This window comes from Aspergillus piperis, assembly GCF_003184755.1.
Source record: "Aspergillus piperis CBS 112811 unplaced genomic scaffold BO85scaffold_44, whole genome shotgun sequence".
Taxonomy (NCBI): domain Eukaryota; kingdom Fungi; phylum Ascomycota; class Eurotiomycetes; order Eurotiales; family Aspergillaceae; genus Aspergillus; species Aspergillus piperis.
In genome coordinates, this window is record NW_020291634.1 from 31,475 (window position 1) to 45,842 (window position 14,368).

At 47.0% G+C, this 14,368-nt stretch overlaps 2 protein-coding genes across 2 annotated transcripts; one reads left to right on the forward strand and one right to left on the reverse strand.

Moving 5' to 3' along the window:
• Positions 1-256: 256 nt before the first annotated feature.
• Positions 257-2,015, forward strand: BO85DRAFT_482407 (putative acetate kinase). Its single transcript, XM_025663098.1, has 5 exons — positions 257-1,071; positions 1,126-1,188; positions 1,240-1,312; positions 1,363-1,740; positions 1,820-2,015. The coding sequence occupies exons 1-5, from the start codon at positions 377-379 to the stop codon at positions 1,862-1,864; spliced, it is 1,254 nt and encodes a 417-aa protein (XP_025509587.1). The 5' UTR covers positions 257-376; the 3' UTR covers positions 1,865-2,015.
• A 2,054-nt stretch (positions 2,016-4,069) lies between these two features.
• On the reverse strand, positions 4,070-4,442 carry BO85DRAFT_241771 (uncharacterized protein). Its single transcript, XM_025654851.1, has one exon. It carries the CDS (start codon positions 4,376-4,378, stop codon positions 4,133-4,135), a length of 246 nt encoding a protein of 81 aa, XP_025509588.1. The 5' UTR covers positions 4,379-4,442; the 3' UTR covers positions 4,070-4,132.
• Between the last annotated feature and the right edge of the window lie 9,926 nt (positions 4,443-14,368).

The following is a 14,368-nucleotide window of genomic DNA, read 5'->3' on the forward strand; positions in this document are numbered from 1 at the left end:
AGATCCCAGGGTCTATGGAGGAGTAGATCTAATAGCACGTGGAAACAAGAGTCTAGGCCACTTTCTGCAGCTGTCAAAGATAGTAAAAGAAAGGAATCATACCACTGCCTCGACTGCACTGCTTAAAATAAGAACAGGGAAGCGAGGTGGTGAGGTTGTTGTTGTATGGAGACCCCTGGCAATACGTCACTCGGGGAGTGACATCACCCGCCGTCGCAACCGGGAACTGAGCTGCCACCACCAACAAGCATCAACCCACAACTTCCGAGATCAAAACCCGACAAGGGTTTAGAAAGCCTATATTTGAATCTCTTTTTTCTCTAGCAGCCAGCAAGCTAACACACCGTGTCCCCGCATCCAATTGCTCCGCAACAACATGGCGCGCAAATCCATCCTCTCCGTTAATGCCGGATCCTCTTCGGTCAAGCTTACCTTCTATACCTACGAGAAGACTCCAAAGGTCATTGCTGCCGCGCAGGTTTCCGGTATCACTGCCCCACCAGCCAAGCTGAAATACACGAGTGGCGACAAGCAACACAAAGAGGAACTCAAGGAAAGCATCAGTACTCCTCAAGATGCCTTCAAATTTCTGCTTCAGCGCTGCATCTCTGATCCCGAGCTTTCCGAAGTCGCCAGCACAGATGATCTAGCCTATATCTGCCACCGTGTGGTGCACGGTGGAGACTACGACAAGTCTGTTGTAATCACCGACGAAACTTATCATCATCTCGAGAAACTGGAAGACCTCGCTCCATTGCACAATTATTCCGCGTTGGAGATTATACGGCATTGCAGGAAGGAAATTCCATCTGTCAGGAGCATCACCTTCTTTGACTCTGCGTTCCATCAAACTCTTCCTGAACATGTCAAGACCTACCCAATCGACCAGAAGACAGCCAGGTCCAACGGGCTGCGGAAATATGGCTTCCACGGCATCAGTTATTCGTTCATTCTGCGCTCTGTTGCCGAGTTTCTGAACAAACCTGCTGAAAAGACCAATATTATTGCAATGCATATCGGAAGCGGTGCTTCTATCTGTGCCATCAAGGATGGTAAATCGGTTGATACCACGTGAGGTTCCCAGCCTTTGTCAATGGCCATCTATACTGACATGTTCACACGTAGGATGGGACTCACACCGCTAGCCGGACTACCAGGCGCCACACGGAGCGGAGACATTGATCCATCGTGAGTGCCAATATGCCCTGCTCAGGAAACTGCATACTGACAGTAGTCCAGCCTTGTGTTCCACTACACCAACGATGCAGGCAAACTCAGTCCTGCTAGCACTAAAGAAATGCACATCAGCACGGTACGTATGCACTTGATGGCAATAGCTACATTCCGCTAACGCATGACCAGGCCGAAGAAATTCTCAACAAAAAGTCCGGCTGGAAAGCCTTGACCGGCACAACCGACTTTGCCCAAATCGCCGTCGAGAACCCACCGACACGGGAACACAAACTGGCATTCGACATCCTCGTTGACCGCATCGCGGGTTACCTCGGCAATTACTTTGTGAAGCTAGACGGCCGTGTCGATGCCTTTGTCTTCGCAGGCGGAATTGGTGAGAAGAGCGCGCTGCTTCGAAAAGCAGTTACGGAGAAGTGTCGCTGCCTGGGATGTGCGGTTGATCCGGGGAAGAATGACAAGGGTGCAGGGGATGGGGAGACGGTAGTGGATATTTCTCGGGGTGATGACAAGGGCCCTAAGGTCTTGATCTGTCAGACAGATGAACAGGTGAGGCATACCTTATTCCTACCCCTATGATGATACTCGATTGTGCATGTGAATGTGGTTACTAATGATGGATATATAGTTCGAGATGGCATACGGATGCGTCAAGCAGTATGAGAAGTCGTAGACAGATGGCCTGCCGTCACTTTAGCAAGAGAGGCATGTATCTACTTACGAAGTAATGAATCGAACTAGGAAACTCGTCATAAGACCTCATACCCAATGTAGGCATCCCTTTGCTCAGGCATGGAGTTTCCTGTATGGGAATTAAAGTTCAGAGTTCAAATGTCACCTTCCACTTTACGACGCCTAAGTCTAGCCTAATCACTCTCTTATAAGTAATACAAAGCATGAGAGTGTAATACTAGTTTCCTAAACAGTAGAAAAAAGAAGTTATGAATGGATGGTGACCACCTCACCCAACAACCGAGTTGAAAGAATGAAGAGCATCTCCCAACAAACCAAACCATCACATAACATTCCAATCACGTTAGTCACCGAGGAACCCGAGACTCAGCCAGCCAGCCAGCCAACATTATCCGTTGAGAGAGAGAGAGTGAGTTGTAGTCATTGACAACTGCCAGAACAAAGAACTGGTATTTACTGATTAGTTAGGACTATACTAGGTATATACCCTGTATCCCTGCATTAACTTAACATCGGTAAGTATAAACCCCGCTTACTCCGTACTCAGGATATACCAAGTACTTACTATGAAGACTCAATTTGATTGGCACACGTAGTATCTCTACAAGATAGTAGAGGCTTTTGACATCTACCTCCCCAAGAACCTCCATCAAGTTCCATGACGCTCCAAGTAGACACCACCACACCTATTTCTTAGTATGACTACTTGTTTGGACACTTGACAGATCAATCATCATCTCTCATCCTTCCCTGTCTATCTTTATTCCAACCCTAAACACAGTATCATAGAATACGAAGCATGTCTTACCCCCCACCCCAGCCCAGCACTATAGCGTAGCGTATCCAAAGAGTGAAACCATAATCACATCCCATCACATCACATCAACCACTACCACTACCACCACTCCCCCTCCGTCTCGGACCCGACAGTCTGGACACTTCCATCAGGGATCAAAGGGGGCCGGGGGCCGGGTGGCGTGTAATCCTCTCCGCGGGATTTGAAATGGTGAGAATTGTCGCAGGGAGAAGTTTAATCTGAACACACTTTAGTAGTATCTGACTTTATTAGTAGATAGGAATGTGTAGAATGTACTACTTTGTAGATAAAAGTGGCAAATCATGGTGATGAAGGGGGTGTGTGATTGGGTGGTTAGTTGTTCTTTTTTCTTTTACTCCATGAGAGGGGTTAGTGTTGGATGGGAACGATAGTCATACTAATACAGATTGGTGGTGTTGAGTTGGTAGATGATGGCTTGATGTGATGATGACCCCGTGGGTGTCACTCACTCATCCACTCACTCACTCTGTCAGAGTTTAATAGGGAATCCAGTTAGAGTCGTCGCTTTGTTCCTTCCCCCCATCACCTGATCAACAGAAAGAAAAGCAAAAGAAAGAAAGAAAAAAAGAAGCAAGAAAAAGCAAAAAGAAATTAGTTTGACCCGCGGAGTTGGTCACTCATCTCCGTCTGACAGGATAAACTAATAGTCAAGCCGTACTTTTGATAAAGAACAAAAGAAAAGATAGATAGATAGATAGATGCACGATTATCGGGGTCACTCACTCACTCACTGCTCATGCAGCTAGAGGGTTAGCTGGGACAACAACACTTGGTCTAGACGGGGCGGGGGGCCATCCATGTATAGTAACACTAAGTAATAATAATAATAATAATAATACTACTGATTTAATAATAATAATCATAAGAATAATGCTCCGGTTCTATTATGTAGTCTAGACTATCTACTACAATATGAAGTGAAGTCAGTACTTTGACGGCAGACATGGATGTTCAATCTCTTCTAGTGGAGCATCTTTATGGCAGCTAAAAATGGATGTGTATACTAGCTGCCATATGCCGTGTGAAGGAAATGGGCTCCACTGACAAGGGATCCAGCATCTACCTAAAGAGGTAGGTACTACTACTACTATTTCTCCATACACATCGCATAGCAACCATTCTAGAACTTTCTCAGTTAAGATCAATTGCTTTCATGGGCGAAAGAAGAGAAGTGGAGGCGGGGGACCGCCTCATCTCGGCGGAGATGTATGATCGCTCACTTGCGCCATCATCTCCGGGAAGATAGGTAGGCAAAATAACTCAGCTACTGTAAGAATGATCTGATCTATCTATTCATTCACTACTTAACTATCTAGCTTTCTTCAGTAAAGGAAGAAAAAAATAATAATTATAGTAATAAAAAAAAAATGCTAGCTAGCTGGGTCCGCCACGGAGGCGACCTGAAGATCATCACTCCGAATCGGGAAGTCTGTCAGATGGATGCATGGACCGGGCCCCCTTCAATCCCCTTCCCTTCCCTTTGGGACGGATGGAGGGTCGCTCAGCATCCAGACTAACGATGAGGCTGACGGACGGGGCAAGGCGATCATCACGCATCAATCTGGTGGTTTTGCTGGGTGGCTGAAGAAATAAAAGAAAATATGTGTTGAGGTGTGATACGGGGGGGAAGAGAGACGGGGGGGAGGGATGCACCATGACCTAAAAAGGGGAATTGAAATATGGTCCGGAACGGGGAAGCGAAATGAGGTTCCAGAGTGGCGGGTGGATGCGTTAGTTGGATTGACATGGAACTTGATACATCCACCGTGGACCTCTTTCTTTCCCTTCCCTTCCCTTTTCTTTCTCTCCCGTGACTTACTGTAGCTGGAGCTGTGTAACTATCATGTATCTATCCCGTTCGTCCGTCCGCGCGTGCCTTCCCATCCTCTATCTCTCTCTCTCTCTCTCTCTCTCTCGCTCTATCTATCAATCTAGAAGATCACCCTCAGCAGAGGAAAAAGAAAAGAAAAAGAGTAACCGAAAGATAGCAAGCACAAGAGAGAAGGGGGGGAAAAAAAGAAAAAGAAAACATTGACAGGGCGACACGGGACATCCTTATCAGGTGAATCATCAACAAAATAAATCCATCTATCGAAAAAAAAGTCGCCATCATCCGTCCGCACTGTTATTGGGAAGAAAAGAAAAAAAAAATTAAATAAATAAACACACACCTCCCCTTTCCTTGTATTCTTTCATTCAGTTCAGCCCCGTTCGTAATAATGAGCCGAGAGCCCAAAAGGATTTGCAGACGATCCGATCAAGTTTCCCCTTCTAGAACGCCATCCCGTGGACGAGAGTGGACACTAAAGGAAAGCCGGCTGCGATTCCGCGCGCCTCTAGTGCTGTAGTTCTGTAGGGTTATCGAGTTTCTCTTTGGTCTGTTACCACTCAGGTGGATCAGGGGGAGCGCGAGTGTGTGTGAGAGAGAGAAAGAGGAAAAAGAGAAAGAAGAAGGGTGAATATCGTTACCTGGTTAGGGATAACGGGTTGGACGTGTTGTTTTGTTGTTGTGTACACAGTAAGAAGACTGCAAATTACCTACTTTGTACGGAGTACTCTCTGTATCTCTCGCTGGATCAGTCATGGCGCATGGATTCTAGTTGCATTATTGAATTTGAGTTATGGAAGCAAAAACACTAAAATGATTGACTGAATGACAGACAGACAGACAGATAGCTCAACTCTCAGCTCAGCTCAGCCCAGGAACTTTGCCTAGAGCCTTGGCAGGTACCAACCGACTAGTAAGATTTTCCGGCCTTAAAGTTCAGGTTTTCACGCCACTGTCAAGGCACGTGTTCCACCTGGATGGATAGTAGTAGCTGTAGGACTGAAGAATTGCCGCCTTGATTGAGAGCTTAGCTAACAGTATATGCTAGATGATGATGAACAAGGGAATAATTTACCTTTCAGCGAGGAAATACTTGTACCCATAATGGCATTTGATCATTGACTTCGGCTTTTCGGGGATTTCTTCATTCACTCCGTCCCTTCCACTCAACGCACATAAATATTTAGGAGTACTGGGGAGAGACAGGTTAAGCTGGTGCTTACTATCCGTCTATGTAAAACAAGACAATGTCTTCACACTTCCACATCTGCACAGGAAGTTAGAAAAGGGCAAATTGCCAAAAGTACATTGCCTCTTTGATCAACAAGAGGCAAAAAAACGCTTTGGCATTAACCATAATCAATCTAGTAAATGCAGTTCCCCCTGCGTCGGTCGCATAACCCTCGCCCATTCCCCGTCCCATAGTTTTCTGCAAGGTACTATGCAATGGCGAACAGACCTCCTCTTCAGAAGCACATCATCCTCATCCTTTTTCCCTCTTGGCTATAGTTTAAGTAGTACAGTAAGGGTAAGTTAAGTATGGGTTGGTTTTCGTGTTTCACGGCAGATCGGTCGATCCCCTCTCTGGCTACTGGCTACTGTATTCTTCATCTGGGATGTAGCTCTGCAGTATGTATGTATCTAGCCACATGCAGTACATACGTCCATTTATCTCTTTCTGTGGCTGGAATAAAAACGATCTGCTGCAGAAAAATCCCGATACCCGACATACTATTCAGCGATGCCATGGAAAGTAGAACAGGGTCTCGATCATTCTGGTATGTTCCCCTTTCCACGGGGATTAAAATAAAATCGGACGTTGAGGTGTTGCTGTATTCGCTAGAATTAGATTTGTTTTTTCCTGCATGGCTAATGCATCTTGCCGATGCGGGCTGAATCATGTCCAGTCATATTTTTGCAGGGAAAACTAAACCATGCTTAACCCTTGAACCTTGAACCTGGTTGTGGGAACGAATGAACCAACGAATGAGCCATGCGGAAGAGGAGTAAAGTAAAGTGCTTGCTCACTTCGTGGGTAAGGTAGTTAGTAGTGGTACTTCTGGCTCCGTGTTCGGACTACTTCGGCCCATCCATTGATCAATCAATCAATCAATCAATCAATCAATCTGCATCCGACCACCACCGTCGGAAAATCCTAGACATGTTTCGAACGAACACCAAGATGAACGTTCACGCATGACAGGTCAGGTTTTCTCATCGCTGTTTCCTTGTGCGGGAATTATTAGTGGCTTGCAAGGGAAAAAAGCTCGAAATGATGGATCATGAAACTAATCATAATCATGTGGTTTGATCCCTGTTTACCACTTACCACTTACCAAAATTGTAAGCAAGCAAGCAAGTAGCAGCTCGCGACGGACCCTCAATGGGTTGACTGATGGATGTATCCATTATCTATCCAATTCAATATATCCCCAACCGCCCTATTGAAGACCAGTCAGTCAGTAGTCGGACAAATAGATAGCCAGATAGCATGAATAATCAGCCCAACTATCTATCGACAGTCAGTAAATAGTTAACCATATCGGATCGGAAGGATCCTATCCATCCATTCCATGCCGTTTCTCGCAATCCTCTTCAATCCTTCCAACGATCTAGCCTTCCAAGACCGACCGACCCAATTAGAAAAAAAAAAAGCCATAATATCCACAAGTTAAAACACACTCTAGCGTCTGCGGAACCCGGAAAGAAAAAAACTCAACCTATGGAGTACTTACCTTTGGCTTTCCTTCTCGTCCATTTCCAAAAAGGCAATACCGCCCAACGGTTCCCTTTCCACCCTTCTCGCTAGACCAAAGTACTCATTAGTCCCGTTCCTCCGGTTTCTAGCGCCGTTCTAGCCTCCCCGTAAACCAATTACGGAGGACAAATCCACTCTCTCGATGGAGTCGTGGTGGTTCGCCTATCGAGTAATTTCCTCTTTTGGGGACATGTTCGGGCCGTTGAGACGGGGATCATAATAGCTATTTCTGCCTTACAGTAGCTCTTTTTGCAATTTGTGGGTTTTAGTTCGTATCTCCGATGTCTATTTTTCTTTTTGGCAGCCAGCGGGTTCAAGAGGCGTAAAGTCCCGGGGACCATGACGGATGGTACGATCCGCGAGCGAACCATGGTTGGATGGGGAAGGGAAGAACCATCCGGATGGGCCTTCTAGAATCGTTCTGGAAGAGGTGGTTGAGTTGACTTTGACCCATCCGGGCGCAAGTGGGTGGAACACTTGCTTGCGTTTGCTTTTTGTTGATGTTTCTGTTTCTGTAGCTATTGCTGGATACTGGGCGTGAGAGGGTGTGTCGGCTGTTGGGCCTGGATTTCTGGGGTCAATTGACGAGTGCTATTATTATTGCTGGGTGGTTATTATTGTGTGGGTGTGTATGTTCGGCTGTTTGGTCCAGGATCATGATGATAAAACAAAAAAACCAAGCTAAGGTGTCACATGTAGCCGAGGACGGCTTGTCGCAAAAAAAATGAAGGATTAAAGATACAAGTCATGCCATTCCATTGGATGGGATGGTCTCATGTCTCAGAATCTGATGCTATCAGCAACTCTACTTCTTCCTGCTGACACTGTCATAACGTCCTATTCGACCACAAAGAAAAGGCCAACTATGTCCCTTTCAATTGATTCACGTCATTGGCTAGTCAGAGAAGAGACGGGAAAAGTACGAACCAGTTGTGAGATAAGGTGTAATCAGACATCCCCAAACAAAGATAAAGCGCCTACGGTGTGACTGTGACGGCTAGTTCCAATCCATCGGTTGGATTGAAACACGCGTACGCGCCAGCCTAGCAGGGAGTCCCATGTTGCGAATCCCGGTACATGCGTCGCTTGGCACTTTGAGGCATTGTTTCTCCGCGCAGATCGACGGCGACGTCAAGACGGTCTACAACGGAGATACTATCAGAGGATCAGAAGCTACCCAAGTGAGCAAGAGGTTGGGCAAACGTGGGCGGCTTTGAGCAGCTCGAGTCAGTCTAGAATTCCACTCGTCTAGACGTTACTACTTTGCTTTGCCCCATTGTGGCGAAGGTCAGGAATAGAAGTGGTAAGAATGATGTAGTGGGATGGGCTGGTGGAGTCGAATAATTTAGCCCATACTGGGTAACGACGGTCAAGCGACAGAGGTAATTTGTAATTCCAGCCACAATTTACAGAACGACAGACGAGTGAGAGAGCTTGCTTACCTGAGTATTAACTAAACTAGCTTCCTCCATGCAGTCGGAGATGTCAACCCCCAGAAATCCGCACAGGGCTGCGAATCCCCCAATTTGTCGGGGGGGGGGGAAGAACATCCAGATTGTTCTTTCGGGAAGTTTTAGAGGGCTCCTGGACCCAGCGTGAATTGAGCCTATCGTTTTACTAGAGTCTGGTAGTCTGCGATCGTAGGACCGAAAAGCTGCAAAATTGGCGCGCTGGTTCTGGTTGCTCGCAGCTCCATCCGCGGTCGCGGGGGCGAACAGGCAGGGCGAGGGCGCTAGAAGGACTAGAAGCGCGCGAGAAGAATGCGAGTTGCACAATAATACGTAACGGAGGCGGGTAACAGTGGATTTGCCGGATCATGGATCGTTATTAGGGGGCCCCACTGCCCCTTTCAGCCAGCCGATTTCCCTGGTGACCAAAGGGAAGGAAGACGCGAGTGTGCCAAAAGATCAGAGGGCGGAAAAGAAGTCCAGCGGGAAATGAAGGATAAGGAAATAGAAAAAGTAAAGACAGACAATGTCTTGAGGTCAGCTCGGATTCACTTAGTAGATAGTTGACCTGTGTAGGTAGGTTGATTGCTCACTCGAGGGCCAGAGGTGACAGAAACCGGTGCTAATCTCTCTGTGGCTGACATGAATCAAACCAGGAGAAATGGTGGGCCAGGCTAGGGAGGTCCATCAGTAAACAGTGATCTTGGTCGCGAATAGTCTCCCGAAACTACTCCAAACTAAAGTGCAGCAGGTGACTAACTACCGGACGGAAAGCTTCTGGATTGGTTCTGAACCTGGTTAGGTACCCTGGTCCTCCGTATCCCCGGCGGTTACTTGACTAGTTAGTAGGCCAACTTCCCGTAGGGTTGAATGCCTGCTTGCTTACCCATTGCGGATGAAAGCAGAAACAGCTAGCTGGTCGTCAAAGTACTGAGAGTACTTTTTCATACTTACCTACATACTTCTACGCCCAGGATGATTAAAGTGATAGCCCAGAGCTCTGGACCTTACCTATCAAACCATGGTTGGCGCCATCAAAGTTCGATCATCTCGATCGTACAGTAGTCGAGCTCGATAGATAAGTGCGGCTATGCAGGTACTCCGGCCCTTTCCAGGATGTCTAGCCGTGTTAGGGGGTAGCTACCGACAAGGGTGCGCCGCTCTAAATCTTAGCAGCCACCACTGGTAAATAATAGATCCAGCCCGAAAATTCAGAGACCCCGTTTCATAGGATAAGAGGCAAATATCAATGAGCAAAAAGGGAAGCGAAAAAAAGAAAAGAAGAAAAGTCAAAACATCTGCATGGGGTCATGTTGTGCAAAAGCACCCAGACAGACCTAGTTAGCTAGCTATGGGCATCCCATGGAATTTTGAATACGTAGGGTTTCCGGGAAACAGGCTCCTCCCCCCATCCAGGGGCCCCTGACTTTGGTTCTTCCCTTCCCACCCCCCCAAAAACCACGCGAGAAAGCATCAGGTCAAGCCCCAGCGGACCCATTGGTGCTGGATTCGGATCCATCCGCGGGATCCTGTGAGCGGCTGCCTTCCCCACTCACCTGCACTCAAACCTGCCCGTCGCGTCCGAGGAATCGGTTCCTAGCTTCTGACTGATGTTCTCCGTACAGTCAGTGGAGACCTCAAAATTTCTTCTGTAGTGGTATTTCCATTTTTCCGTTACTGGTGTGGTAGTGGTCGTCAGAATGATGATGATGATGATGACTGCTGAACAGTGGCTAAATTCTCAATGCCATTACAAATTTACAGTACCTTTACTTACTATAGTCGGAGAGGTCGGTCCCTTGACTGGTTGGGCAAAGTCTTCTCCGAACTAGGCCATGATCGATGGAATGAATTTCTCTATTCAGAAACAATCTAGGTAAGGTCACTTCCGTTACGGATTAGACGGACTCTTCCTGTGGTTTCCCTACAATTTCCGAGATGAACCCGTGTCTAGGTATCAGCCATCATCGGGAAGGTCTAGTACGTAGTAGCAACTGACGGGGGGAAGGGGGATGGGATGCGGATGGAGAGCCACTTGAGTGACCGGGAATAACATGAGGCGACTCAGACAAAGAAGCAAAGGGATAGGATAGAAAAGCAACGAAAAGGTAAAAAAGATACCAACCTTCACCTGAGCTACCTATTACTTAGTAGGTGGCTACAAAGTTTCCCGTCCGAGAGAGGCGTCACGACGTTGGTGATGGGGGCCAGAAACCCCTAAGAAAAGAAAAAGAAAGGGGGAAATGGATCGCACCCACTCCTTTCACGTACTACGGTACCTTACCTTCGGGACGGGAGAGCCGCCTAGCTATGCTAAAGAGAGCTGTTGCTCGACTACTATTATTGTTGTTATTATTACTATTACTCCTACTGTATGCGTATTTTGCTTTTATTAATTTCTGTCTCTCTCAAATTTCCAGTCTTCGCCGTATTACTATGACTCTGTCATTGCTCCGTTTACACACTCTTCTGGCCAGGTTTAGCCTCTTACTCTCTCCGTAGTTTTTCCATTTTCCCAATTGGATTTTCCACCTTTTATTTTTCCCTTTTTCCTTTTTTGAATTTTCTTTTTCTGTTTACTTTTCTTGTCTTTCCGTATCTAGATTAGGTATCTTCCACCTTTATTTTGATTTTCTATTTTTTTTGACTTCCTACTTTCAGAAGTTTAGGTTCTTTTTTGTCTAAGTTGGAAATCACCCCAATCTGAGCATTTAAAAATTTAGAATAAAAAAAATAAAATCAACCATAAAGTAAGAAGGTCTAGTCACTATATATCTATGGGATGGACCCCCTTCAACCATCTGGCTACTAAATTCTTCATCCATCCATTCCTAAAATCAATTAAACTCACCCTTCCTCCTCGTCCAGCTCCTCTCCTCTTCCTCCCTACGTACTTTCGCCCATTCCCTTCGCCCTCGGCTCTATTCCCGATCCTCCTCGCCGTGACGTTACCAGGCCGCGTTCCATCCTCCCTTGCGATACGTCCAGTCTAGCTTGGTTTCTTTTTTTACCGGACTAGACGGAGCTCACTTCCGTGTTCCTTTCCAGGATCACCTCCTTGCCGGCTGCATTAGTCGTCCTCCGTGTCCTTGGTCGCTGGTTCTTGATCAGATCGCGCTTGTTTCCAATTACCCATCTGCACGTCTCGCGTACTTTTTATCTCTCGTCGCTCTGCCACCTGGAAAAAAGTTCCCAAGGGGAAAGAAGGAAAAAAAGAAAATAAACGTCTTCGAACCGCATGAGTGTCTAAAGAGGATCAAAAGAGGGTAAAAACAAAAGAAAAAAGCGACCTGTCGACTGGGTTTAAGGACTCCACCCTTCCTCATTCTTACACGCCCATTTCTTGGTACTTCGACAGTCGCATTCCTGCCCTACTCAGATCTGCCTACACTACACCACCCTGTCTCGTCTCCAACCCAGTGTCAGACTTGTGCGCCTTAATAAGGATCCCACTTCCGATCTCACCTGCAGCCTGCATCATCTGTCTGCGTCGTTACCGCCTGTTCGCTGCCGGGAATCGCTTGGGTACCTCGCTAGTCCTACACACGATCTATCAACACGACGCACAGTCAGAATAATAATCGAGCTCTTTTTATTTATTGGTATTTTCTTTTTTGGGGAGGCCCGTCGTGTGTTTATTTAATCTTCCTGTGAGTACACTTCTCCCAGGCTTGAAACACACTTCCCTTCAGAACATCCGCCTTCGCTTTTCTATATCTTTCCCACCGTCTTCCACTCCTTTCCGAAAGAGCAAACCTTCAGCATCTGACCATGGCCATTCGCTCAGAATCTGAAATGATATTGCGAGATCTGTCAGCCTTCAACATGGGACGAGGAGCTTACGACACTACCGGAGTCAAGAAGCCGGGTGCACCACCGCCGCCGCCTTCGACCCGATGAAACCCTTGGAGACATCTGCCAACCACATGCTGCTGTTCTGCTGTTCTCTCGAGCGAAAAGTTATTTGTGACTTGCAACTGGCGCATGGCTCCTGGAGTTTGACGTGACTACTATGAAGTCGAGCTTGTAAGTTGCCTAGACACAAGCATCTCCCGGGTGGTCTGGTTCCCGACTAACAACGAATCATAGTTCCCTGTACCACTACTATTTCCTGCTCTTACTGCGTTGTCCTTTTGCCGCCACTGGTTTCGGTTTCTACATACTTTCTAATCACGCCCTTTCCGCCGTGGACATTTTTCTTCTCACCATGGAACGACACGGCCACCACCTCTTTCTTTTCAATTCTTCGATCGACCATTATTTTTGCCTCCATACACCTTTAATCCGCCGACACGAACCAGCTCAGGTCTATGATCTGTTCCACCAAAAGTGATTTGTCGAGATTTGTTGTTTTTCTACTTGGTCTGCTTTACTACCGGCGTTGGGAATAGACGGGACGGGGTTATTTCTTTTTGATTTGGGATACATGGATTGATACCAAGACAGACTAGAACGTTGGACCTCGCGGTCAAATACCTGGAATTTATTTTTCTTTTCCTTACAATTTCGTCATCATTTGCTCCTTAATACAGTCTGCTAAAAATTGATTCTGGATATTTTCAATGCTTTATCATATTTTAAACCGAGCGAACTTCATCGTGGTTGCGTCAATGTGGATAATTGTGTATGAGTTTGCGCGTATGTGTACACTACTACTGGCACTGGCATAGATAATCAAAGTTCATGGTTTGGGGAATTATGACTACTGCTACTGCTACTACTACAACTACAATGGCGTGTCACTCCATAATGTGAAAATCGCAACCCACTGCACCAGTACGGGGAAAACCTGCAAGTCAGCTGGATAAGTGAGGACTTGGGGAAAAGAAATTCGGCACTCGGACGAGACCCCGACGATGACATCTAACCGTGATTGTCTTCAGGGTTGTTTGACGGGAGCCCACAGAGCGACTTCAATCTGATTTGCCGGGGAGAAGGCAGTGGCATTATCTGGGTGGATCCCTGGTCGAGAATCAACAAGTTCTGAACGGCGTGCATGTGCTTCTTTTTTGGGCAGCCACCGGCTCTGCACAAATCATGTCGTGCAACGTTGGCTCCGTGACACGACTGGATGCCATTGGGGAGGCGTTTCCAACTGTCTGGCCGGCGATCATGGGCCGTTGGGGGACCTATTGGCACGTCATGCTCGGACGCCATGGCATGCTGTTGTTCTGTCGGTCTTTGTTGTTGTTGTTTACCCCGTGCCTACTTTGCGACCTATAGATATGCACCTTATGGATAATCCTGGCGTTGAGTTGGGCCAGATCGCTTGCCTACCAATCATCGAAGCCCTGATGGTTGTGGTCGGGGTTTGGAGGGTTTCTCTAGAAAGATGATCTGTCGCATTTCCCGCGATAGTCAGGCCCCAATGATGGAATGACAGTGTATGAGGAGATACTATCTATCTTCTGCGTTGGAGCCGGTTGATGTCTCGATGGGTATCGACAGCAGGTGTCACGGGTAAGCTGCTTTGTTTCAGGAAATAGTTTAGGGGAGCAGCAGCTTGCTTTCCCCATGTACGTCGGATGTATCTACAGGTCGAGTGTGGGAAATCAACTGGACAGAAGGAAATACCAAACAGCCCTAAACCCTTCTAACCTGTGCATCTCCGC

Excerpts from the sequence above, each read along its gene's own strand:
- BO85DRAFT_482407 (XM_025663098.1), top strand. The coding sequence starts at position 377 with ATGGCGCGCAAATCCATCCTCTCCGTTAATGCCGGATCCTCTTCGGTC. Across the intron at positions 1,189-1,239 it reads AGCGGAGACATTGATCCATC|CCTTGTGTTCCACTACACCA; the intron begins GTGAGTGCCAAT and ends ACAGTAGTCCAG. Across the intron at positions 1,313-1,362 it reads AAGAAATGCACATCAGCACG|GCCGAAGAAATTCTCAACAA; the intron begins GTACGTATGCAC and ends ACGCATGACCAG.
- BO85DRAFT_241771 (XM_025654851.1), bottom strand. The coding sequence starts at position 4,378 with ATGGTGCATCCCTCCCCCCCGTCTCTCTTCCCCCCCGTATCACACCTC.